The 27397-nt window shown below is 41.6% G+C and overlaps 1 protein-coding gene across 5 annotated transcripts in view; it reads left to right on the top strand.

Moving 5' to 3' along the window:
• The window catches only part of TNS2 (tensin 2), a 132041-nt gene that overhangs the window by 79701 nt on the left and 24943 nt on the right, over positions 1–27397 (top strand). For 4 of the 5 annotated variants that reach the window (XM_063293935.1, XM_063293938.1, XM_063293936.1 and 1 more), the window contains 12 exons: positions 9291–9329; positions 10167–10216; positions 12806–12977; positions 13503–13553; positions 14963–15085; positions 16182–16246; positions 16467–16550; positions 18037–18149; positions 19379–19439; positions 19551–19629; positions 23612–23741; positions 26405–26470. In XM_063293935.1, coding sequence (XP_063150005.1) covers positions 9291–9329; positions 10167–10216; positions 12806–12977; positions 13503–13553; positions 14963–15085; positions 16182–16246; positions 16467–16550; positions 18037–18149; positions 19379–19439; positions 19551–19629; positions 23612–23741; positions 26405–26470 — 1033 coding nt within the window. Of the gene's footprint in view, positions 1–9290; positions 9330–10166; positions 10217–12805; positions 12978–13502; positions 13554–14962; positions 15086–16181; positions 16247–16466; positions 16551–16615; positions 16700–18036; positions 18150–19378; positions 19440–19550; positions 19630–23611; positions 23742–26404; positions 26471–27397 lie in introns of those variants that run through there. The other variant, XM_063293940.1, reaches the window with a different exon arrangement.

The following is a 27397-nucleotide window of genomic DNA, read 5'->3' as shown; positions in this document are numbered from 1 at the left end:
GCTGGCACATTTTTTTTCAATTCAAAATTTGTGTTGCTGATTTATTCAGATATTATTTAAAATACTTCCTATGCTTGATTCTTATTACTCCATTACTCATTTTTAAAAGAGCTGGAAAAACCTTAGTCTGGGATGAGTTAGAGCTGTTTCTGTTGTTTCATAAAGCTCCTTCTCCAATCCTTCCACGTAACGTGTTGCCAACTTTTGCCCACCCTACAGAAAGATGCTGCCTACTCCCTGACCCAAGATTACTTTTGGGCAGGGGGCTGTACACAGAACAAAAGAGCATGTGTTCTGTCGAGGCACCACTATTCAAAGTATATCTGTGAGTGCACTCTCTTTTTCCGTTATAACCTAGACATGTGTTGATTCAGTGCACTTTATAAATAGCTACTTTTTTCTGCCTGATGAGGATTTCTGTGAATGCTTGCTTTTTTTTTCCCCTATCCAAATGATCAAGTAATGTATGCATTTCTTTATCCAAGATGACATGGCTGAACGGGCAGTTTCCATTTAGATGATCACCCTGGTCATAATTGTCAGCTTATTGGTTGAACTAACCAAATCTTTCCCACTTTGGCTACTCTAGTGAAGATGACTGAATCTGCCTTCCCCCAAATGCCAAGGTATTAAGGACTCTTTGTATTAGCTGAACTCAGGTTGAGCTAAAAGAATTTGACCAGAGTACTTTATTTAATTGATCAATTTGATATCTGGGATTTCCAGTTATTATTTGTTTGCCTTTTACTCAGTTTGGGCACTCTCAAGGCAAGCTAACAAAAACTGAAAAGCTGAATACAAAGGAAGTAAAAAATTAGAAATGTACCTTAACACCAGTGCGGACATTAAGATAACCTTAGAGATTTTCCACTCGCACATACTATGCATCAAAACTTTGTTAATACTCTGAAGGAGATGGCCAACCTTGGCATTCTGGCAGAGCAGACTTGTGGATAGTGCATCCAGAGTCACCTGATACTCTGGAGGGGGCAGTGAGTGAAACAGCTTTAGGTGTTTTCATTGCGGCTGTTGTGATGTGAAGGGGACCATCTATCCTTCTTCACGCTACTTACCTCTACTATTTAGGACTTTTGCAAGAGTCCTAATGGTAGATTATGATTATATGCCATCAAGTTGTTTTTGACTCCTGGTGACTACATTGATAGTTCCAAAATCACTATTCACCCCACCATCCTCAGTTTTTAATTATTTCAGGACATTATGTTGAGGGTTTGATTATGCCACCTCTGTTCCTTCTTTCGCAGAAACTAGGTGAGGAGGTAGAAGGTCTGAATTGAGACTTGGAGACAATGGTGGTGAACAAGCTCAGTTAGAAAAAGGTGGAGAAATCAGTGGTGAGGGGATAGAAGAAACTGATTGGGAGCTGATGATTTCCTGTACTGGATGGAGATATACTCCCTTGGAGCTCTTCCTCGCTGATGCATTAATGTAAATTTCTCCAGTCCTTGAGTTGCAGAAAAATATTCTGGGATAATTTGCAGTGCCCTGATGGCCACCATCTAATCAGCTTCAGTAATGAGCCTTGTGAAATGGTCCTGTTCTTAGAGCTTTACTGCAGGACAATTTAAGCACAGCAATTGATCGATTCCCTAGTTTTGTTTCCCCTCCCACCAGCATCACCAGTTGGCAGGAAAAAACAACAACAGTTAAATATGGCAGCAAGAATGGTAGTTGGGTACCTGGGAAAGAAACCACCTGTAATGGTATGTGGGAAAGACCTTGGGAGACTGGGCCAAAAGATGCTGCCAAGGGAACGGTCAGATAAGAGACAGCATAGCCCGCAGCTGGATAGTGGGCAGGGCAAGAGGCTCAGAAGGGACCCTCCCTAGTTTCTCAGGTGGTAAAGGAGACAGGAGGAGAATTATACTTTCAGACTTGCAAGATTCTGTCAATGTTGCTTTACAGTAAAGTAGAATTAGCTCATCTGGTTGTGACTCGTATCTGGTTGACCCCATGAGGCCGATACCATCTTTCAAGTTGCTTGCTTGCTCAACAGGTGACCAGTGCAGTTTGCTCCGTGCCAGTAACCTGTCACTTGGGATATACTGTGCAGTCTTCTGGATGGCCAGTAGACTTGGGTCCAAAAATAAGCCAGCTGACTAGCTGGAGGGGTACAGAGTGAAGCAGGAGGGAGTTTGCTTGGCCCATTGAGAAAGTTCCCTCCCACTTCATTCCAGCCTCTCCTCCACCCCACCAACCTGTCAGCTGGTGTGTTTTGGATAGAGGTTTACCAGTCTTCCTGAAGAGTGTGTTGGCTTCCTGTGATTTGGGCTGAAAGGGGAAACTGTCCAAACTCGTGTAAATTTCACCCCAGCTTCCAAACAGCCCAAATCAGTAAACGTTGCAAGGAGGGAATGGCCATGCTGGCAGCAAGTGTCACAGTGGTCAGAACCTGGGAGTATCCTATGGAGTCTACAGCACAGTAGGAGAGTAGGCACAATGGCACTGCCTTCCTCCCAAAGTAATCAAAACATGGCCATCCAAAATCCCTTGTTGTGATAAGCAGCAGAAAATCTTTAATGCGTTCTTTTGGAACAGGGTTAGGGTTAGGGTTAGGTATATAACTCAATATATCTATTTCCCAGTCTAAACTTGTTTTGTTTTGTTTCTACACCCACTCTTTTGAAATACGTAAGTTTAATAACAGGTCTAGTGATCTTCCAGGAGATCAGTATACTAGTATGCATAAGGAGCCTGTGTATTGCCTGTATGGCACTTACACGGGAAGATAATTCCATGGAGACCCTTGGCAGATGCTGGCCCAGGTGTGCCTCATCACTGGTATTGCGAATGGGTCGTGGAGCGTTCATATGCCAAGTGGGGAGAAGATGGAAAGCAGTGCTTTAAATTGGAACAGCTTTGGACGTATTCAGGCTGCCTCCACAATGGGTTGGGGCGTAAGACAAAAGCTGCATCACAACCTCTAAAGATGGTTAATGGGTATCTGAGCTGCAGTTAGCAAGTTGTATGGAGCAGCCCTTTGAAAGATCAGGCAATTGCCCAGTGAAGCTATTCAGTCCAGCATTGTTCCTGAATGCTCTGGTGGCCACTGACACCCAAAATGACTCAAACCATTGGTGAACTGGCTTCTTGTCACTAGCATTCTTTGGGGTAGACTTCTGTAATGCACTCCATGTCGGGCTGGTTTTGAAGGCTGCCTGGAAAATGCAGACATCATTTCATCATTTGCCTGAGGAAGAGAATTACAGGGCAACAAGTTATAGGGGGTGGGGTGGGGGGTGTTAAAAGCCTGCACTGACTCTCAGTTGATTTTTGAACCAGACTTGACATATACATTTAGGACCAAAAACAAAAACACCAAAACCTAATTCCTCCTTGGCTGGGAGGGCTTTCCTTACAGTGGCCTCCTGTCTTGAAACTTTCCACAAAAAAGCCACTCAGGCTAGTGTTTTTCATACCTTTCAAAAACTGGTTAAGAGTTGTGGATTTTTTTCTTCAAGGGAGATATTTATGGAAGGAGGGGTGTATAACTGCTCTCTCTGAACATGTTTTTCTAATCCATCTTCTTTTAAAGTCTCCATTGCTATTTCAGTTGCAAATGAAAAATATGGATAGTTTTCTCAATTATTTTTTGTATTACCCTTAAAAATAGCTTTGTTGTCTTTTCCAGCCATGATTATTTGTCATCCCAAGGGCTCACTTGGGCATTGTGGTAGAGAACAAATTCAAAAACAAGTAAAAATTGTGCCTCCCCTCCACTTGCTTTAAGAGAATGCATTAGATTAAGTGTACTTAAATGTTGCCTTCCTTTGAAAACTGCTAACCATATTAGGAAATTTAGATTGGAGATGGTCATCATTTGAATGGGAGACCACCAGAAACTTACAGGGTGGGAAGCTAGGGTGAGAACTTGAAAATACTGGAATGAGGAGTGGCAAACAGAGTCTGTACCACTGCTAAGAAAAAGGCATGAATGTGTCCAAAAGTAACCAAAAGTCAAGTCTAGTTTGAGGACTGACTTACCTTCTTATGGTTTGTGTGTGTTCATTTTGATTATTCTTTACCATATGAGTTCCACCTGGACAGTTGTTGTTTTTTATTCTATGAGAGCATCTCAGCATCACTCTATTTCTTGACCATGTTACTTTTGCATGTGTTTAATCATTGGCATGATTTGTCTTTTTTCCCTTCTTGTATTAATTTATTGTTAAGAAAAAACAAATTTATGCAAATATACATCTGAATACATATTTTACAAGCACATTGCATTTTAAAATGCACATTTCCTAACCTCTTTCTCTTAAAATATGCATGTTTGTTTATTTATTTACTAGATTTATAAGACTGCCCAACTCAAACAACTCTTTAAGGGTGGCCTGAAGTGTAGGGAGCCAAAATCTGAATCAAGGTTTTTACAAATTGCAGAAGTGTATAATGCTATGTTTAATTATGTTAGAGCAGTGAACTTTGGCCCATATATATATTTATTTTAGAATTCACAAGCATCTTTAGATATCTCAGTATCTCCTCAGTATTCCTGAATGGCCCTTTTTATACAGTATTTGTGACAATTAGGATGGGTAAATGGATGGAGACAAACCATTACCTCCTACAGCTGGAATAGTGGACTGGTAGCAGCTACCTTATTCCTTGTTACACAATATACTGTAGTTCACCTTGTAGATTGACCCTTGACTGCAGGGCACCGCAAGAAACATCTGTAAGGAAGTATTAGTTCCCCGAGTGTAGTCAGAGAGTTTATTGGACACACTTGGGTTTCAAATCCATCTTTGGTCTTGGATGAGTTTTGTGTCCTTGGCCTCACCCATCTGTCCAAAGAGGAACTGGTTCAGCACAGGGTGAGATGAGTAGGAAGGACAGTAATCCTGTGGGTCTTAGCATACTGAGCTACAAGGAAAAACAGCAATAGGAACAGAATTCTCTCCTTAAGGAGGGAATGGGAGAAATGCTAATAATGCAACTTAAGAGGACACCTTCCCTTATTACTGATGTTGGACAAGTCTTTTTGCTCTGGCCTGGGAGTGGCAGTTTTCCTTATAGTGAACTAATCCTTGGGCAACGGGAGAGTATTCAGCTCTACCTCCTACACAGAAGTTCAAGGAAACCTTGGCAGAAGAATTTTTGGCTACTGCCTAGTATCTTGGAAATCTGAGAGGCAAAGAAACAGATCAGAGATTGTCCAAGCTTCACTCCAGAGGCCCATCACCACCCTCACTTTGGGAACAGAGAAGCAGTAATGATCATGGCTTTCTCTTAATCTTTGATTGATAAAAAGCACTCGCTTAATAGGGACCACTTGCATCTTTAAAGGGTAGCAAAAGAGCTCCCGTGTCTCTGGATTAAGGGAACGGATCTGCAATACGTTGCCCTGGCCAGTTTAGTTGTGACTCCGTTGGAAGGCAAAAGAAAAGAGGTGACTGCAATTGAGCATTTCCTCCCCTTCTCAGAACCTGACTTCGCAAGAATTACAGCAATTGGATACTGAGGATGGGACATAAATATATTTACACTTTAGTTATTTTTCCCCAGAGGAGCAAGGAGGATTGATAGGAATTTGAAGATCCATTTAGCACCCCCTAATTGGTTTAGGTTCCCCCCATCTTGCCAGTCAACAACAAAAAAATGTGAACTTTGTCCAATACCAAAGGGAGCAGTGCAACAGTTTGAATTGGCTGATTCTTTGACTTTAGTTTATTCCACTCCCTTCTTGCAGTTAAGTTCATGTGACTAGGTGCTGTTCCCCAGGGCTGTCCAAATGTGTGTGCCAGATCTCTTGCTTGCATTCTGCTGAACAAAAACGGATCTAAAGTTGGGTCAGCCTGTGCCTGTTCCACCTGGGCAAGCCACTGGAGTGGGTTTTCTTCTTCTTTCACTCCATTCATGGGTGACCTCATCTGCACAAAAGTGGAGGGTGGGTGGGGTGAGAGTTCAGTAGAAGAGAAGCCATGCAAGTTGTTGCAGGGAAGGCTGAGAGGTTCAAGGGAGACTGCAGAATTGTTTGAAGGGGAGCGAATGCCAAGATTTTCATACAGCCTGGTTAGTCTGGAGCTGATGCTCTCAGCTCTGCCTTCTTGCTTTGTGTTCTTGTGTGAGCAGGAAGCTGCCTGAATTTCACGGCAAATCCTCTTCTCCTTGTAGGTCAGTGGATAGCTGGACATAGTGAGAAATACTGTGATGGCTTAAAGGCGTGCTGTCACATAAGCTATTGCGGGTCAGAGTCTACTTCCTCAGATGGCTTTCACCAAAGCTTTTTTTTTCCCCCACTTGTGTAATTTGGGTGGGAGGAGAGTCAGTTTAGGGCAGGAAAGAAGTTAGTTGGTTCCCACTATTGTTTGGTGCTTGGAATTTGGAGAGATCCTTGCTGATCTATTGCTAGCCATCCAGGAATCTACTAGTGCGGTGCAGAGATTCATTCTGCCATACCCCAGTTCTTGCAAATCCTATCACAATTCTTGCTGCTGGCTCACTTAACAGCAACTCCCACTGGAATCTTTCAAGACCAGTTCTGTTTGCAATGACTTGCAAATTCTGTTTGTAGAAATCCTTGGAACTTTATCAACAGTTCCTTGATAGGGCCGTCAGGGATAGAAGGCAACATAATTAATGTTCACTTGTTCTGCATTATTGACCAACTCTTCACCTTCAAAAGGACATCCTAAAGTGAATTCTGGGTTGAAGCTGGAGCTAAGCCCAAAAATACTTACAGAGAATTTAGTGTCCATGACTTCAGACCTGCAAATCATGTCCAGGGTGCCTTGACCAACAAGCAGATACAAAAGACACTTCAGGAGAGGAAGGAGTTGGAAAACCATTGCTTCAGAGTCATGATGCCCAACCAGGTGGCCCCCAGCAAGTTTTTTGTGGCCCTAGAACCATCCAAGGTTATATCATAGTACAAATTTCCATTTTTAAAAAGGATTAGTAAGCAAAATAAGTCCATGAAGCCTCCAATAGGCTGAAGTTTGGCTCCACTGCCTGGACAGGTGTCTCTGCATTGTTATGTCCCTTGTAGCCTTCAGAAGCCCCCTTTTCTTTTTTAAATGGTGGAAAAAATAATTTCTAAGCATAAAAAGATTACTCAATCCTGCATAATAGGAAAACAAATATTTACCCTACCCAAGTTTTCATCTCAAGCTCCTGACCACTTAGGGCTATTTTGATTTGTGAGTTTCCATTGCAATGGCAGTGAGTTTAGTGAGCTTAAAAGAAGAGGCCACAACTGATCCAAAACCTCCACCTCTATTCCCCTCCTGATGACAGGTTGCACTTCCCTCAAGTACTGCCAAGTTGAACTGAGGGACAAAATGGAAGAGCCAGCCAGTGAATCCACAAAACAGAATGAAGAATCAGGTCAATAGATTACTAATAGCAATTCCAATAAAAGTTCAACATATTAAAGGATAGAAATTGGGTCACAGCACTTCTCTTTAATAAAACGAGCAAAGAGTTTGGTATGGCTAGGTGGTTTTCTGAACACACGATCATGTGTGAAAGACAACTTTATTTATTTTATTCTAAGTGTGGAGAGTAAGGAAGATGACCTTGACAGAGATATGCAGGAACCATTACCTAAGCAAAGGGGGCTGAAGCGTTTTTAAGTCCACATGTAAGAGCAACAAGATAACATTTGGAAGTGGCTCAGGCGGACACCTCCCTGATTCACTGGAGTATAAGAAGGGGGAGAAGGTGCAGCTCGATCAGACTTGCAAGTTTCTGTTATTATAGTCAATCTCAATATAGTAGTTTTAGCTTTCCTGTAGAGTTGATTTCCTGGTTGGATCTAACTAGTTCCACCTACATTTATAGACTAAATGAGTCTAAAAGAGCAACAGTAACATAAACCAATGCAAAATGATAAATATAATTCAACCTAATACACACTATTATTATGACAACCTCATATTGGCACCAATAGGACCACAACAATCTGGACCTAGAGGCCTTCCAGAACTGCCAAGTTTTTACAAGCTTCTGGAAAGCTTGGGAGGAGGGGTGTGCTCACCTGACAGGGACAGCTCTGACAGAGGACTCATGCAGAGAACATCCACATTTGAGCCCCCTCTGATCTTATCTTGGTAGGTAGAACTTTGAACGGACGTTTTCTCTAGTATAAGGTGTGGGCAGGGTCCATATGGGATAGATGGTCCTGCAAATACCATGCCCTGAGCCATAGAAGGCTTTATAGGTAATAACCAACACTTTGAATTGCACTTGGAAACAGACTAGAAGCCGATGCAAGTTTCCACAGGAGTGGTGTGCCATGACACTAATGAGGCTGCCCAGTAAGCACATAGGCTGTTTCTTATTACACTACTGGAAGTTCCCAGGTGGTTTTTGAGTGCAGCCACATGTAGAGTGAATTATGGTAATCTAGTTGAGAGATGAGAAGGGCAAGGGTGACCATCCCCGGTGGTCCTATTGTGGGTAAGGCCATAGATGGTGTACCAGCCAGAGTTGGGTAAAGGACTTTCTGGCCATGATGTTGTGAATCTGCCTTCCTATGCATTAGCTCCCACACTTCCTCATAATATGAGCCAACGCTTGCCATAAATAAGGAAGTAAGGATATTCTCCAGGACCCCACAAATCTTCAGTATTGTTTGATCTATGAAGGCTTCCTAGCAGTTCCTATTGGTAGAGCAGGGATAGTCAACCTAAAGCCTGCCAGCCTTTTCTTTGCAATTCCTGGAGTTCCCTCCCCCCAATTACATTGACAAGATTATGCAAGAAATCATTATTTTTCAGCAGCACTATGTATTTCTTTTTTTTTCCCCAGCAAGGGCATTTTTCCTTTTTTAAAAACATGCATAATGATAAAGATATAACAATATGTGGCAATGGTAATAGAATTGGGAATTTCAGTCCAGTTAGGTCCCTGGGAAAAAAGAAGGCTTGCCGCTCCCAGTGGCAATACGGTTTCTACCTCTGTGTTAAGCGGAGACGGGACATCAAAGGAAAACCCTGGCAGATTTTGCTCAGATATATGGGTTACTCTGTGTAGTAGTGACTTGTATCCTGGGAGGATTCTGGGTGGAGGGAGAAATGTATGTTCATGGTAGGTTGTTTGGGTGGCATCTCCTAGCAGGAAAATGTCACATAGCTATTGCCACTGCATGGTTCTTCTTCAGCTCTGTGGTTAGCAGCTCTCACAATTCAATGAGCAGCAACATCCCTACAGAGAGCTTATTTGGGGAAGAAATTGTACAGCACCATCCTGCAATCTTGTTGTTAATGCCCTTCATTTTGTATTTGAACTTAAACGTGTGTCACCTTCTTCCATATGTTTAGAGACGGAATACAGCCCCGGTCCGGCGCATTGAACATTTGGTAAGGCTCTGTTTGATGCTGTTCTTCTGAACCTGAGTCCCCTAGTCTGACATTTCAGCAATTACATTGACACTAATCCCTAGCAGCGTGGGAAGATTCTTTTCCCCCTTGTTTTGTGGTTATGTGTTTGTACTTAAAGTCCTAATTTATTTTGTGACTTAGTCATTAAAATCATGTGAAGCTCAGGACACATTGTTAAAAGGCATCTCTATTTCTTGAGTCAGATTAGGGTATTCAACTTTTTCAACTTTGTTCTCCTTGCCTCTCTGGCAGAAGTGCTGACTTCATATTTATCTAATAAAGACATGATTTATTATTTTCAGTAGCCCAGATATTACTGTCCTAGTGCAGAGATGAGAGCCAGTTTGATGTAGTGGTTAAAGGCAACAGGCTTAGAAATGGGGAGACCGGGAGTTCTAGTCCCACCTTAGGCACAAAGCCAGCTGGGTGACCTTGGGCCAGTCCCTCTCTTTCACCCCTAAGAAGGCGGCAAGGGCTAACCCTTTCTGAAAAACCTTGCCAAGAAAACTGCAGGGACTGGTCAACACTGACAACACAGCCAGGAGTAACACTGACTTGAAGGCATACACACATACACAAAAGTGCAGAGATGCACAAAGAATTAACAGTTAAAACCAAAGCTAATTTGAAATGTAAAATACTCAGCATGGGTCCAAAATCTGGTGTTTTATATTCTCCTATTTAATTCTTAACATGCTCTTTCATTACACAGTAATATTTTCATTCATTATGCTCTTGTCTTGCTGCTTAAACAATATTTTTCTACACTTATTTGCTAGATGCTGACTTCTTTCCCTCCTCCTTTTTACTTTCCAGGGCTCCACCAAATCCCTCAATACTGCAAAGCAACGGAACACATTACCCAGGTACAGTCTGACATTAAATAATTATATTGGCCTGGAAATGCAGGGTTGTGAGGGGAGGGCCAGCTTTTAGTCTATTGTTTTTAATGGTAAGCTGTCTTTGTGACCAGAGGTCATCCTGTAACTTTTGCAAAGAAGAAATCTTAGAGAACACAATTGTCTAAATGCTGTTCTTTAAGGTGCCCATTCCTAATCAACCTTGTCTGAGCTTAGAAGCTAAACAGGGCTGGTCCTGGTTACTACTTGGAAGAGAGACCACCAGGAAATCTGTATCTGTCAGCTGGAACAGGAAATACATACATATATAAATAAATAAATTTGAAAGAAACGTCCTGGAAGAGGCAGTGATAAACTGCTTCTGTATTGTTGCTGCAAAAACTAACATGAAGTCATCAGAAATCAGACACTTACTTTCAAATTACAGAAAACATACATATGGACTGCTGGGATTAATCCCAACGGGTCATGTTTGATAGGAATAAAAGGAAAGAGGAACGATTACATTCACACAGTGAAGGGACCTGCTCTCAGCCCTTGCTGGACCCCTTTCCAAACCTGCCACAATCTATATCCAAATAAGTTGGCATTGTGATTTTAAATGGCAGGCAGTTTTGGAATTAAGGTGGCAGAAACATTGACTAGTCTGTTTACCACTTTTTATTGTAAATGGCACTCCTATCTACCACAGAACACCTGAACTGTGGGACAATTTGATACTTACTAATAACCACAGTTTTTCATCACCTACATTACGTTTTCCAGTACATATTATTAGTACTTCCTATATGGCCTTGGGCCAGTCCCTCTCTCTCAGCCATAGGAAGTGGACAATGGCAAACCACTTCTGAAAGACCTTGCTAAGAAAACTGCAGGGATTAGTCCAGGCAGTCACCAGGAGTAAAAAACTGACTTGAAGGCACCAAAAAAAAAATCCTATATGTAAGGTAGAAAACCTGCATGCTGAGGGAACCCCACAGAGTTCCACAGAAACTTACTGAACTATTCCCCACTTTGCAAATGAAATAGGGGAGTATTCAGGAAGGTATACACTGTTATCCTGTCCTGCTATATCATAACTGTGCCCTAGAATATTTTGCTCATAGGATTGCTCCTTTAAGGACCCTTTTTAAATTATTACAAGTTCTAGAAATGATTTTCTTCCCATTTAGTTGAGAAGGTGCTAGATCTAGAAATAAGCATTAGCTGGTTAACTATAGTAGCTGTGAGCTAAATACTAAGCCACAACATTTTGATTTTCAGGTTGAAAGTAGTACTATTGGAAAGGAGAGGAATCCATTTATTGTGAAAATGTATGTTTTTCTTTCTTTCTCTCCCCACACCCCTATAATCACTATGGTTTTATCTCTCTGCTGTTGATTTTTTTTTTCTCCTCTTGGTTTATTACACTGACATCTTCCTCAGTTAATCACTTGAGTAACTCCAGTCATTTTGGAATTAGGAAGGAGATGGATTGGCACTGCATTGCGTCTTAGATTTGGCTATGGGGAGGGGGGGAAAGCCAATTAAGAGAAATGGCAGTATTTCTTGAATCAGTTGTAAGTGATGCCAGCCAAGTGGGGATACCATGGAGAATGCAATAAAGTAGTATAGACTAATAACGAGGGAGAAAAGTAGAAGTAATTTGGGTAGCATTTGCTTCATTCCAAAAAAGATAAGCACTGTTGCCTCCTTTTGATGTAATTAGCAAATGAGCAGGGAAGGGGCATTTTTAACACTTGAAAAAGTTCATGAGAATTGCCTCCTTTCTTTTGGCTCACCCCTAGCAGGACAATTTTCATTAACAAGGGTATATATGATTATAAGTCTTGCATTCATCATCCATAGGTCTGTGATAGCAAGATGTACATTCTTGAACAAGTCTAATAATCTAAGAAAGCATTTTCTTCCATCTGCCTTCCTACTGGCCAGAACCTTCTGGGTCAAGGCTAAGGCCTAATCTTCACAATCAGCGAGTGAGTAACCTGTTTCTCAGCTGCTTCATTGGAGTCTGTGGAAAACAAGCAGACTTCTTCTCTGTTGCTGCAGAGAGCAGAGCTACATGAATGGGCATTGCAAGTAAGCATTAAATTAAACACTAAGGGAAACTCACTAGTAGATGCAAGTTGTCTATTGAAGAATCAGTTGCAGTGTTTTTTTCCCCCCACTGGAGGTTTTTAAGCAGAAGTTGGTCAGCACTATTTGTCAGGGATGCTGTGGATTCTACAGAGAGCAGAAGGCTAAATGTGAGGACGTTTTCTAATTCTACCATTCTATGGAATAGCAGGATATAAATTTAAGAAAAGCACATGAAGACAAGCACTGATTGCTCCTAGAACTGGCTATAAGGTGGACCGCTGGCTTTGTTGAATATTGGTTTATGGTGCCTGCACAATTGCAATATGTCACATTGGGAGACCGCACTGAAAAACAGGTTTGCCAAATGACAAACTATGTAGGTACATCTCTCTCTCGTTTAGTTCCTTTTACCTGTTAATCTGTTTTGTAAACTTTAGTGTTCGGTGTGGTTCTGTGGACCTCTGAAGACTGTAAGAGTCCTGGCTCCCTTCAACATTCTGCTTTTCTTCCTTTCAGAAGCTTCAGTCTGGACCACGTAATGGAGCGCAAGTATGATTTTGACCTCATCTACATCACTGAACGTATCATCTCTGTCTCTTTCCCCCCTGCTTTGGAGGAACAACGTTACCGTTGCAATCTCCAAGAGGTGGCACAAATGCTAAAATCCAAGCATGAGGACAAGTATCTGGTAAGGAGGCCAAGGAGATGATGATGATGATGATGATGATGATGATGAGCAAAAAAACTCAACTGAGTGGAGAGAAGGGTTGACATTTCTATGTAGGTTTGAGTGAGTGTGAGGAAAACGTGTGCTTCATCTCTGAGATGGAGAGAAACATTGATGATCGTTTTGCCCTGCAGGGTCTCATGATTTCATATCAGCATCCCATCTGAAGTAAAGCACTGGCATTGTCTCCATTTTGAAGAATTCTACAAAGTTCCCCACAGATGCTGCCTATGCGTTGGATGGGCAGGGTTGGGGAGGAGCTCTTTTCTGAACCTGGCCTTCAGGAGGAATAGGGAACTAAGAAACCTTTTTGTCGAGCAATTTAACAAGCTTCTTTGGGAAGAGGGAATAACATGTGGGGTGGAAGCACAAGATAAACGTTCCCTGTGTTTGATTTAAAAACATTGTGGCCGAGATGCTGGAGTTTACTAGCTGCAAGATGGGTTGGTTGAGTAAACTGCTAAAGATGCTTCTTTATGTCAACAGCTCCTCAACTTGTCAGAGAAACGGCATGACATCATCCGGTTGAACCCCAAGGTGAGAGATTAGAGCCTGGGGGCAAGATGCTTATATTAAATTGAGGGTACTTCTAAACTGAAACCGTTTGGAAGGTTATTGAACTTGCACATGGTGGAAATTCACAAAATGGCTCTGCCTTCCGAGATTAAAGTAATCAGATTGTTAGGTTAGCTTGGCTTGTTCTGTCTCAGCTGATCAAAAGGAAAGGAGAAAAACAGGCATTTATTAATTCCGGAGGGAGAGAGATAATGCATGCTAATTATTTACATATGGTACTAAATTGTATCATGTGACATTTGTAAAGAGAATTTGCCTAAAAACCTGCATGACCATAATTTCATTCAGAGCAGTTAAAGCTAAGCTGTTCTGGAGGGCCTTTTGTGCTCAAGACCTACCTAAGCTGGTATATTTAGACACAATACAGTTTTTTTACTGATTTTTAAAAATTTTATATGTTATCATAATTTCATTTATTTTGTTCTTGTGCATTGTGTGTTGTTCTATTTCACTATTATAAACTGATATAAATTGTGCAGTTCAGGGGTATAGAAATGCAGTACATAAATCATAATAACTGAACCTAAGACTGATCCCCAAAACCAGACATGTAGTTCATTACTTGAAATTAAACCCAATTACTCGGCTGTAAGACTTGGGAGAGTCCATTAAAATATGTACTGTGTCTGTTAAACCTTCAAAAACTAGCAGGTTGAGTAGTCACATAGCTCATCCATTATTTTTTTTTGTTACTTCTTATATTAAAAGTGACAGTAATGCTCGCTGCACTTTATACAGTTTGCTAAGCATAACATAAAGTTCTTTGCCCCAGGGATTTTACCTGGTCTTCTTTTCCTCTCTAAAATTGTTATTAATTTATTTAGTAGATATCCTGCTTTTTCAGCTAAAGCACATTCAAGCTGGGATATAAATGCCTTTCTTCATTTGTACCTAACCATGGCACAAACATGATCTGGCAACCTCTTTTTTTCTTCTGTGTCTCCATGAAGATGTCATCATTTTGTCCTCCAACCTTAGTTATAGAGATGGTAAAAAAGTATTTCCCTCCTTCTGCCAACACTATCCAAGGACACTTTCAAGGTGCATAAAACCTTTTTCACCCATTACCTCCCAGTCACTAGAGTCACATTATCAGGTGACGACACATTATTACAGTGACGACAACAGAGGCAATATAGGTGGGATAGAGATCAGCAATGGAAACAGCTGATTTCATGCCACTATGTTTTTCTGCTGACTTAAGGATGGATGGAGAGCCCTTCAACTCAGTGAGGAAAGGCTCTTTGCCTTCTTGTAGGAGTTCCATCCTATAGGAAAGAAATTGTACACACCAGCTCCAAAAACCTGTCTCCTCTTGTGTGCTTAGGCATGTTCTTAACTCCAATACTTCTTTCTCCTTCATGGTCCAGGTGCAAGATTTTGGCTGGCCAGACCTGCATGCTCCACCTCTGGACAAAATCTGTTCCATCTGCAAAGCCATGGAGACCTGGCTAAATTCGGACCCTCAGCATGTGGCTGTCCTTCATTGCAAGGTGCAAAGAAAAATCTTTCCAACTTCCTGGCTATTATAGATATTTACTTAAGGGAGAAAGATGGAAAACAAAGGGGGGATAAGACAGCAGATGCTACCTGCTGTCAGGGAAAAGGGATGAGACCCTGGCTTTCCAGGATCATTAGCTGAGTAGTTTTTGAATGTCTTCAAAGTCACCAACCCAGAAAGTCCTCTGAGAAAGATGAGACTCAGCTGTAGAGACTTAGACTGATGTAAATACCCCCATTGCATAATACAGACCTTTGCTTCACTCCACTGATAGAGAGGTAAGCAGGACACCAGATTGTCCAATTCATTAGGCAGAAACTGAAAGTCTACATGCCTGCCAAAATCCTCAGCGTGATGAAGTGGTGTCATGCAAACTTTCCTCTGTTTATGAGAGCTGGAATCTTAATCAGCATTCACCACATCTTTCTAGTGATGTCCCCCCATAGCGCTAAGAGATGTTGAACTTGTTTCCATTTTGCAAGTTACTGCTAAGTGAAAGAAAGATTTCACATTCCCAGACTGGACAGAGAAAAAGGGAAGAACATACAAAATTGGCTTTCTTTCTAATTATGACAAATAGTTTTGCCTGTTAAATTATCAGGCTGAATGACCGTTCTCCAAATTCATTATCATTTTTTTTCAGTATAATAAATGGATCTTTCCATCTCTGTTTTATTTTCATTTGCAACCTTTAAGAGCTTTCCTTGGAGGCTTTTTGAACAGCCTGGAACTTCTTCCATGGAAAGCTTAGTCTTCACCAGCTTTAGAAAGGAGGAGGAAATCGAGCAGATACTGGATGGGTAACCCTCATATGTGGTGTTGATGCAGAATGGCTTCCAACTGACAGGATAGTGAGATTACAGAAATTGTGTGTATACCAACGGAATAAACAAACAAATAAATAATGTTTATTTATTGTGAGTGTTGGCAAAAATAATGTATCTTCTTTCATGTTCCTGTTTTTGTGCTCTCCCATCACCACTCCAAAATGGCTGCTATATTATGGCAAAACTTCTTGCACCCCTGAACTGATAGTTGCAATGCACGATTCCAATGCCAGTATTTAACCTGTTCTCTCTTTGTGCCAGGGCAACAAGGGCAAGACGGGTGTCATCGTAGCCTCTTACATGTACTACAGCAAAATCTCTGCAAGGTATTAAGCAAGGGAGAACAATAGATGGGCCACTCCAGTACCGATCGCAGTACTCATCGGCGGCCACTTTCTTCCCCTCCTCTCCTTCCCCAATCTCATTTTCTAGCTTTCTTCTTAAGCCACATTTTTGGTGGGCAGAATCTAGCTGTAATATGTCTGCTGTATCCCCTGTCAATGTATAAAACCAACCATATGGCCCTCCCTTGTCTTCTCTCCTTAGTGCAGACCAGGCCCTCAGCACACTAACCATGCGCAAGTTCTGTGAAGACAAAGTAGCTGCCTCCCTCCAGCCATCCCAGAAGAGGTGAGCCTTGCACCCTCTATCCTGTCCTGCTAGTAACTATCTGTTTTTTTTTTCCAAAATGTCTGTCAGATGCAGAAGTTCTGAAGAAGGAGGCTTCTGAAGCTTCAGTAGGGTGTGCTGGGAGAAATGCTTGGGAAAAGAAATGGAGGGTATGTGCTAGATAGCCAGCTCTTATGTGTAGCATAGAGGTATGAAGTCTGAGTTGCAAAGATCTAGAAAACCTTTCGAAGGGAGCAAGGACCATTTTCTGTATCTCTGCTGGCCTCTAGTGGTCACCGAGATGATTGTACTCCAGACCTATAAGCCTAGTATAGACCATACAAAAACAGTTGTGTGCTTCCTTTCTTCTCAAGCTCAGAAGTCTTCAGAGAAGGACTGTGCTGGTAGAAGAACAATGGATATGCCAGAATATGATTAAATTGTTTGTGTAATAGTTTTTTAAAAGTTTGATTAATTCCTCAATGCACTGGCTGCCCATATTTGGTATGCTTTCTCCAAGGAGCTATGGGGGTGGGAACTAGGATGCCAACTTTTAGACTGCAATGCTACAGGCGGTGGAGCAGTTGCAACCAAAGAGGCACTTCTGTCACATGCCCATTTTTCTCCTCTTTGGGAACTATTTCATTACCTGGGATTGCAGAAAGTGAAATTATCCATGAAGTGGCCCAAACCACACAGGTTTCCCACCTTGGGAGGTACAAAAAAATGAAGTTTCTTGTTAAGAAACAGAAAGGTGCCTTTCAAATACGTTGAGTTTTCAAATTTCCTGGCCAGCATGGCTGAAGCTTTGAAAAGAAATTGTGTTGTATAAGAGTGGAAGACAAAAATGCGGGTTGCCATTTTCATGGCTTCTGTCAACAGCATCCACCACAACTCTTCATTAATCAGATCGATGAAAGCTGTGTTGCAATGTCATGCCATAAGCTTTGCCCTTTAAGCGTGTATGCGATGCTGTAATGCCCATAGAAAAGGGGTGGGGTGGCTTGCATCATGACACCATGCTCCTGACATCAGTCTGAGCCACCTTGCCCCCACACCGACTCCCACGGATCTCATTGGCTTTTGTGTAACTCATTTTACCCTCCAGTTCTTTCCCGATAACCAGCATTTTAATGTCTGTTATTATGTGCTGGTGGTAGAGAGAGGTTGCCTCATACATGTTAAGATTTTCTTTTCTTTTTTTTTCTAATAATATTATAGTAAATAAATACAGAAATGTTTCATGCTGCCAGGTAAACTTCCAGTTTAAAGATTCAGCATATTTAATTATAGGCTGAAACCAATAAGTCTAAAGGGACTAAAACTTTGCAATTGGCCATTTCCTGTGTGGATGGAATTTAGGGAAGTTGAAGTTTGGAAGCACCAGGCTGAGGAAGGCTTAGCAAAGGAGATGATGTCGGTATCAAGATAGTTAGCTTCCTACAGACCCATTTATTTTTACATGTTCCCAAGGATGATCTCTTTCTCTTTCATTTCTCTATGACAGGTATATTCATTATTTCAGTGGGCTTCTCTCAGGCACCATCAAGATGAACAGCAATACACTTTTTCTGCATCATGTCCTGCTCCCAGCCATTCCTACTTTTGAGGGTGGAGGAGGTAAGCATCACAGGGCTGCAAAACAATATTCATAAAATACTCCTCATACCCCACTCCTTTCAAAATTCAAGCCAATCACTGGCATGCAGACCGTGCATGCTTATGACTCCAAACTGCAAAAACGTGGCACAGATGTTTGCGTGGACCAAAACATTCGGCATGCATAGGGCAGGGATCCTCAAACTTCATAATACCAACACCCCTTAAATGATAAATGAATTTGTGCAACCTGCCTCATGAATAAATTTGGGGTCGGGGGAGGCTAGGGTTGGACAAGAAAAAAATACACTACTTTCTAAAGCAGTGTTCCTCAACCTTGGTAACTTTCAGATGTGTGGACTTCAACTCCCAGAATCCCTCAGCCAGCATGGCTGGCTAGGGGATTCTGGGAGTTGAAGTCCACACATCTGAAAATTGCCAAGGTTGAGAAACACTGTTCTAAAGATAGAACTAGAATCCCAGATCCTTGACTTAGGGCTGTTTTCCATACCCCCAGCAAGGTGTTTTCCTCTTGTCCCTGAGACAGGAGGAAAGTATGTCACTTTCTACACCTCTGTCCCAACAGCGGTCTTTATACTGCAGTGAGGCTGGTAAAGTTGATGCCTGTATAGAAAATAAGGTGTGGAACTTCCTGAGCAACAACTGGCACTTGTGGCTGAGAAGCAGCAGCACTTTGTGGTGCAACTTTCTGGGATCCTCCCTTTAAACTTACTGCTCCTGATCCAAGTGCTGGATTCTAAGGGGACAGGAAAAAGTGAGGTGTGCATGTTTCCTCCTCCTTTTAAACTCAGTGCTTGCCAGCCCTTAAAAGAGGCACCACAAGAAATGCTAGAACTTTAGTTTACTGATTCAGGCTATAATAACAGAATCCTGAAAGCCTGACAGTGTTTCCCCTTCCCTCCTTCTTATATGAAAGAGACTCAAAGAAAGGATCATGTGTCTGAAAATGTCGTGCTGTGCATGTGTGGGCCATGGTGCTTAGGCTCTAATTAAGAATCTGATCATCAGTGACATTGGGACATCTATCTTCAGATACATACAGTCATAATTCTATTTGGAATGGAGACACATGTCCATCTTTCTCTAGCAAATATATGACTTATTATGAATGGGTGTCCTTTATTGCTTCTCCATTTCTGTGATAGAAATTTTCCATTTGCATCATTCCTCTATTTTCTGGAGAAGGGTTCTCCCAGTTTGATCCATCTGGCCCATCTTCCTTCTTTTAGGTTATCAACCTTTCCTAAAGATCTACCAATCCATGCAACTGGTCTACACCTCTGGGATCTAGTAAGTATGAGTTGGTTTTCACCTAGAACACCTCTGAAGTTACAAGGTTATAAGCCAGTCTTCTTTTAGTTTCAATCCCAGCAAATCTTATGAATTTCTCTGTCCATACAGTAGCCTCCATGGTGCCAGTGGAACTCAGAAGCTCTGCATCACTCTGGAGCCAGCCTTGCTCTTGAAGGGAGATGTCATGGTGAGTGTTGCCAGTGGCTCATGATTTAAGGGCAGAACTAGATTTTACAAGGAATGTGATGTTGCCACCAGCCCATCTTCCTTTCTTCCTTCTTCTCTTTCCTGGAACAATGCAAAATCAAACAATGTATGGCATGACATCCGCACACAATATACGGCCCTGCCAACATATGTGAGGTTGTAACAATGACATATAGTGTGATGCTGTGTGTTATAATACACATTGCCATGTGAATACTCTTGTTGCAGACAGAGGGGATTCTGTATTAAGAGCCAGTGATGAAGATACCGCCTTTTATTTATTTTATAAATTGATTTATTTATACATTGATTTATTTTAAAATCAAAGTATGGCATTGTAGCAGTAATTATGGACCCAGCAGGCACAGTAATAGCAACATCAAATACCTTAATCATGAGAGCAAAGGAAAATAATGCAAATGGGGGTTTTATATTATCCTTGTATTTATCATAGGTATAGTGATTCTTGATAAATGTGTGTGCTTATTCCAGGAGTTCACAGAGGTCAATAAGTAGCTAATTTTCAGTGTGCCATATATTACCTGGTGGGCAGTGGAATTCTTATTTTAAAAATCCACCTATGCTAGGTAGATCTCAGTTTGAACTTGCAGTGTGTTTCTTGCATACTTAGGCAAGAATGTGCACTTCAGATTATTTCAAAAGTTGTTTCAGAGAGTCACAGTGTGTACCTTCTTTCAAAAATTTAAAACATGTTGTTCAGCAGTAAAGATTCTAGGTTGTTCTTATTTTTTAAGTCAACTCACTGGGCATAGATGGGATTCTTTAAATTTATCCTGTGTATTTGTTTATTTTGCCAGAGACACTAAGTTGATTTGGAGGACAGAAAGCATGGCTTGTAGCATGAATACGGTACTCCTTCTGCCTTTGGGGCTTCTCCCCAAAGCTCATAAACTGCTTTCCACCCACTCTTGAGCTGGCAATCCCCATACTCCTACCCTAGACTCTATTCTGGTTTGTCACCAGATGGAAGACTCCTGATTTCAGCTGTGCAGAGTGTGTTAAACAAACCAAGGGCTAAATCTCTGGCTTTGCTGCCCTCCCTCTTTCTAAATGTCACCAGTCAGCATGAAAGTGTCAGCCAATAGAGCACTGCTATGATTCAGAGATGATTTTGACTGATGGTCGGACTCTTAGGTTTTGCCATCTGTTAAAACTCACCATCTGCACAAGCCACTGATCAGTGGCCATGTGCAGGCAGAGAATTTTGAAAGAGCACTAAACCTGTGGGTCATGACCCCTCTTTGAATCCAATACCTACCCAAGCTCATCATGCAACTGATACCTGAATCCAGGGAAGTGGTGGGCTTGAAAGTGCCAGAGCCTAAAGTTATACCCACCACATCCTGAAACCTGCCAGATAGCTGACACCAAAGCTCTGGGAATTGATGGGTACAGCTGGAAGCTCAGTTTGAAAGAACTGGACTGTACAGTTTTCCAAACAGACTAGCTCAGGGAACAGAGGGGAAGGGCATGCACACATCAGTCTGAACTGTCCTAAATAAAGTGGTTGAGCTTGCCAATGGTAACCCACTTCAGATTTTGACACCCTCAAACTGATGTGAATTGTTGTCAACTGAAGAGGGGAAGCCCCACTTTAGCACAGCAAAAGCTAAGAACATCTTAAGGCTGACTCAGATATGGGCTGGAACAAGATGAAGGCAATGTCATAGGAATGCAGCAGAAACAATGGGATTACAAGGTGAAGTACATCGCATGTATTCACATATACACAAGCACTTACACATACATGTGCATCCCCATGCATAGTGATTCAATAAAATCTCTGTGAGAGCTTGCTGTAAGGTAAGTGTGCATATTCTTGACAGCCTTACATTTTTTCCAGTTTGGCTGCTCAGGGTATATTGTGACTTTAATTATACTCAGTGACTTTTAATCATACAAAAGAGCCATTCCAGGATTCTGAGAGGATTCATAACACAGTAGTCTACTTCACATATCTTGCTAAGCAATGGTTTATTAAACCACAGTTCATTGGATAAACCACAGTTGGCTGGCTTCATGCAACATGATGAGCCATAAACATCTTTAAAGACCATTATGGTTAGGCTCACAAAGCATGGTCAGCCAACACCAAACCACATTATGGCCTATCATGATCAACAAATGTAGCAGATTTTTCCTCCACTATTTCCTAATCCTGCAACAAAACCGCTAATCTATGGGCTGAGTCGAGTCAGAATCACATGCATGTGATAGAGGGGGTTGCTTTATGTGGATATAAGTGAGTAAAACTGTGGCCTCACGAATCTGCATATCCCTTTTAATCCGTAGTCATTCTCAACTTCTCTGTATCATTCCATTTGTAGGGAGCGCATTTAGACCATTGTCCTTCATGTCTAGCTGAGAAATACACCACTCATCCTCAGGGGAAAAGTTATATTGCCTGATCTGAAGGCAACATCTGATTCAATTCCCAGGATAAGGCTGTAAGAAAATTGATCGCTTCCTCCGCTGATTTTAATTGCAAAACTTTATGAGAATCACACCACTGGCATTGACAGGCAGATCTACTCTCCCCTCTTTCCATTTAAAACAGGGTGAAACTGAGCTATATTCATTTTAATGTGTGTGTAAACACTTTGGTGCCTGCCCTGACAAGATCAGAGCTCCATCTCCCTATGTTGGACCACCAATCTTCTTGAGCTTTGGTGTATGCAGACACCACCACCCTTCTGTCCTACATCTCAAGTGGATCTAAAAAGGTGCCTCGGGGCAGTTGCCTCTTATTGCAAAGAGAATGCCCTTGTCATCAAACCTGACAAACTAGAGTTGTGATATTTTAAGAAGTCCTGTTATACAATATCAGTCTTGGAAAACTGATGGCATAAACCAAACTAAATCCTTGGAGTCTCTTTTAATGCTTTGACTTCCTGGTATAAAAAGACAAGGTCCATCTCTATGTGAGTCAAAAGTCTTGCAAACCTATTTTTCATTGTTTTATTGTAGTGGCAATATGTAAGCAGGTTCTGGGAGCAAATAAGATCAACAAAGCAGAGGGTATAAGCTGTCCAATCTGTGGTGCAAATGTTGTATTGTGGACCCCTTCAGAGTTGCCCAATCAAAATTCTTCAGGGCCCTGGTTGTCCCGTCCCAATGTGCATCCACTAAGGCTGGAACATGGCTTGAGAGGCCATACAGAGGCCAGCATGTGGCTATGTTGATTAAAATACTTGTTCCCTAACCCTGCAGAATAAATTTACATCTTCACAGACAACTGGACTAAATTTAGACTTAAAATCCTGCGGCTTTTCTACTCAATGTGTGAACTCAACTAACTTTGAAAGAGCCCTGTCAGAGTTGAAAAAACAGGTCATAAATCAAGATCTTGAGAAAGATTTAAGTTTCAGCCAAAATATATAGCTCAGGTTTACTTGAAAACCCCTTTTCAGTGGCTTCCTATCTTGCCAGTATTCTTTGCCTAGTGCAAAGGAAAGATTTCACATTAGCTATGTTCAGCATGCTGCCTTCATCACTATTAAAAAGGAGATTTAATGGTAATCATCTGCAAGAATATCTGTGTCCCTGCTTGCTTGGGCAAGTTGAATCAGTTGCCCTTCTCCACTGCTCTTTCTATTCAGCCTGGTGTAAGAGCTTAATCAGGCTCTTACTAACTAACTGTTGTAAGTGTTCAGAAGAAGACATACCCTTGTTCTTTTAGCAATTAAGTTAGTGTCAGTCTCCTGGAAAGTGGTCAAATTCTGTTCAATCACCACTGCAGTTTAATGGAATCACTGTATATAGCTTTGCTACATAGAAGAACACAGACAAAATTTTATGATTTACAGCTTTTAGGGCAATGTATGTTTGTGGTCACTGCCTGTAAATAAATATTACTATTAAATGAGTGGAGTCAGCAAAGCCAGACCAAACGGCCGAGAAAGCTGTGCTCTCTACTAATTTGGCCATCCTTTCTTCACCAGGTAAAATGCTACCATAAGCAGCTGCAGGGAGGAGAGCGGGATGTTGTGTTCCGTGTCCAGTTTCACACTTGTACCATCCACAGCAGCCAACTCTGGTTCAGCAAAGATGAGCTGGATGAAGCCTGGAGAGGTGAGCAGAGGGGCTGAATTTTGGAACAGAGAAGCAGAGCCATGCATGTTAATATGAGGCAAAAGGGTGTGTGCAGTGTGAAATATCAGAAGGAGTCTGATAGCACTTTTCCCAATTAACACATTTTACTAAAAGGCATTAGCTTTCTGCAGCTGCAGCTCACTTCATCAAATGCATGGAGTGACTAGAGTGATGTAGGATTTATATTAGGATCAATTAACAAATGTAATATGTTAATTGACTTACTGAATTTTTGAGACCTTTTGAGATTGCCTGAAACCATAGTCATCTAAATGGTGCAATGGTCCATGAGCTCAATTTCTGTTAGAGAGTTTGAGCCCCATAAAAGAAGATCTGGCTATGTACATTTGATGAGTCCCAATAAGGATGAAACTTTCACATATTGCCTTCTGGTGGGAAGTACTTTTGGTGTTTGTGAATTCAGCAACCTCTTGTTCAATAGTGCTGCTAAAGTCTCTCTTTTTTCCCAAGTGATCACTTTGAGATCTTCAGTGGAATGTCCTAGGAAGTTGAAATGTTGACATTATTTTGTCCTTATTTGGAGTCCTTATGTTAAACTTATGTCCTTTAATTCTTTTGTCCTCTGTAGAGTCCAGAGGGGCATTGCCAGCAGATGGTGGCATTTATTACACTAGAGGAAAACCTTGTGAAGGCGCCTCTAATCTTGTGTGTATAGTTGTCAGGGCCCATGGTGGTGCTATTGGTGTAGATGGGGTGGGGATGGGGGTCAAAGTAGATATCTGGATTTGTTGCAGGGTCTGCTTCCCATGTTAGCACCACTGTCCTATTGTTTCTTATGACTTGTGAGAATCTGCTTCAGGTTGTCTGTATTCGAGTATGGGCCTGCAACCCAGTGTCTGCAAAAGTGCAGTGTCATTATACAGTATGGCCTGTAGATTATCAGTAATGCATTTGAGCGGTTTTAGCTATGAGCCGTAGGTGACAAATAGTGGTGTTATATTATTCTGCTTTTATGGTCTGTCTTTTAATAGGCCCTTCCTGGGAATCAGTTTGGCTCTTTTGATTAGTCTATTGATCTTGCTGGGTGGGCAGTTCAGTCTCCTGAATCCTTGGTTCGATTCCATCAATTGAGCATCCCTGTCAAGTGGGTCAGAACAAATGCAGTTCCGGCACAGCCAAGGCTATAGATGATAGAGTTTTCTAGGTGGAAACTGGAAGCATGTAAAGGTATGCATGGTGATTTGCAGGTTACCTATATAAAGTGGTATTTATGTTCCACTGTGTAGTTTTACCATGACATCAAGGAAGTGGACTTGTTCTATAGATAAGTCGAAGCTGAGGTTGATGGGGGGATGGAAGTCGTTATTATGGAATTTGATGAGGGATACCTTGGGTCCAGATCATGAAAATGTCATCAGTAAATCTCAAGTGAAGGAAGAGATGAGGTAAGAGATGAGAAAGTATTGTTCTAAGTCAGCTGTGAAGCTATTGGCATATTGAGGAGCCATGTGTGTGCCCATGGCTGTGCTATGCATTTGCAGGTACATATTATTGCCAAAGATGAAATAGTTATGGGTGAGTACAAAGTCACTCAGTCTGTTGGCAAAGCATGCTGTTTGGCATAGTGATGATGTTCTTTATGGCTTGAAGTCTATGTTTATGAGGAATGTTAGTGTACCGACATTCATGGTGGCTAAAATGGTGCTGTTATGCTGATCATTCATGATGTCTTCTTAGGAAACCTGTGGTGTCTCTTAGATAGCTGGGAGTGCTGATAGTATAAGGTCTGAATGCAGAGTCCATGAAACCTGACATTCCAGCTGTGATCGTTCCAATGCTCGAGACGGTGGGCTGGCCTGGGTTACCAGGTTTGTGTATTTTGGCAAGCAGGTAGAAGACGCCAAATCAGTGTTCCTGCAGTGTCTCCACGTAGATACATTCTTGTATATCCTTAGGAAAGCTTTCATCAGATTGCATAATCTTTCTGATACGTTGTTGTGAGAACTGTGAAGAGAAGTTGGTAGAATGTGGTGTTGGAAAGTAGCTTCTTGGCTTCCTTGACGTAATCCACGTTATTCATAATGACAAATGCTGCGCCTTTGTCAGCTTGTTTGATTATTGTGTCATCATTATTCCTGAGGTCTTGGATGGCATCTGGTTCTGGACTGCTATGATTGTTGCCTAAGGGGTATTTTTAATTGATGATATTGGCTTTAGCTTGTTGGCAAAAACATTCAATTAGAAATCCAGTTCAGGGTTGCATCCATCTGGGGGCACCCATGCAGTTTTTAAAATACATTTGCAATTTGGTGTCATCTGTAGTTGCAACTTATCCCAGGATGTTTTAGGTTGATGATTGTTGTGTTTTGTTTCTTCTCTTGAAAATATTCCTTAAGTCTCAAGCAGTGAAAAAATGTTTTATGATCCCCACAGTGTTGTATATTTTGTGAGTTTAGTGTGAATCATTTTTGCTTGGAATCATCCTGTTATTAGATAACTGCAGCGTGGACAGGGAAGCTTGTTGCATTTCTTAACACAATAAAGAATCATAAACTGTGCTTAAAGTTTTTTTCAAACTAAACTAAAAACTTGTGGAAACAGGATATGTGAGGCAGGTGAACACTTTGGCTGGCCACAGTTTAGGCCACATGTATTGAAGTATTTCTCTGTTCTCTCCATAGATGAAAGGTTTCCCTTTGAAGCGAGTGTGGAATTTGTCTTCTCTTCCAGTCCAGAGAAAATTAAAGGTGAGCAAACAGCAGATGAAGGGCAATGGTTGTAGTACCAGGAACAGCAGCCCTTTGAATCCTAAGAAGACAGGTCTAGGCCCAATCTGAAGGCTGGTACCCAAGGCATCCATCTTGTTTAGAGTAAAGCAAGACCAAGCTTAGGTGGAAGGCTGCCTATGTGAGACAGCATAGAAATACGGAGTAGAAATGCAAATAGATAAATATGGTGGAGGCATGGAATTAATCAAAAACAGCATTCCATATGGGAAGAATTCTCAGCCTTCATTTGGCCTGGAATTCTTGAAGTTGCAATCAAAACATCTGGAGGGCACCAGTTTTGGAGAAGGTCAGCATAGAGCAAGACCAGCCCACTGAATGCATCACCAGCCATTTATCACAGCTTAGTAGAGTCTCCCTAAACTTCTCTCTTTTGGTCTCCCACATGCAGTTCCAAAAACGGAGCTGTGCTTGGGTTTTCGGCCTGGAAATTCTATTGATCTGTCTGTAGAAAAAGTGCCTTGGGGTCTATTTATTTTTGTAGGTATTTGTTCAATGTCTAACCTTTCATTCAGGAGCTCAAGACTTAACAGGGGAGATAAGAAGGCTTTCTGTTTGCTTAGATTCTTTCTCTAATCACACCAGTAGTAGCCCCCTTGGCAGCAGAGAGAGCACTGGCTGCCAATCTAGAGCAAAGCAGCTTTTCCTGCTATATGTTTTCTAGCTTTCCAATCAATACTATGATCAGGGTAAAATACATGCTGTCATTGTGACAAGGAGTTGGGATGGCGGTAGAAAATGGAAAGAAGAGAGGCCAGCCACAAGCTAGAAGGTTTTGCTCCTGTAGAATGAAAAGCAATAGAAGTCTATTTTTGATTGACCTCTTCCTCAGAGGCCAAATTTCAGTATCACAGTGTTTTCTCTCTCTCTCTTTTTTTTACCCAAAAT

The sequence above is a fragment of the Candoia aspera genome, chromosome 2 (genome assembly GCF_035149785.1).
Source record: "Candoia aspera isolate rCanAsp1 chromosome 2, rCanAsp1.hap2, whole genome shotgun sequence".
Classification (NCBI taxonomy): Eukaryota; Metazoa; Chordata; class Lepidosauria; order Squamata; family Boidae; genus Candoia; species Candoia aspera.
This window is presented reverse-complemented; position numbering and strand designations above follow the sequence as displayed.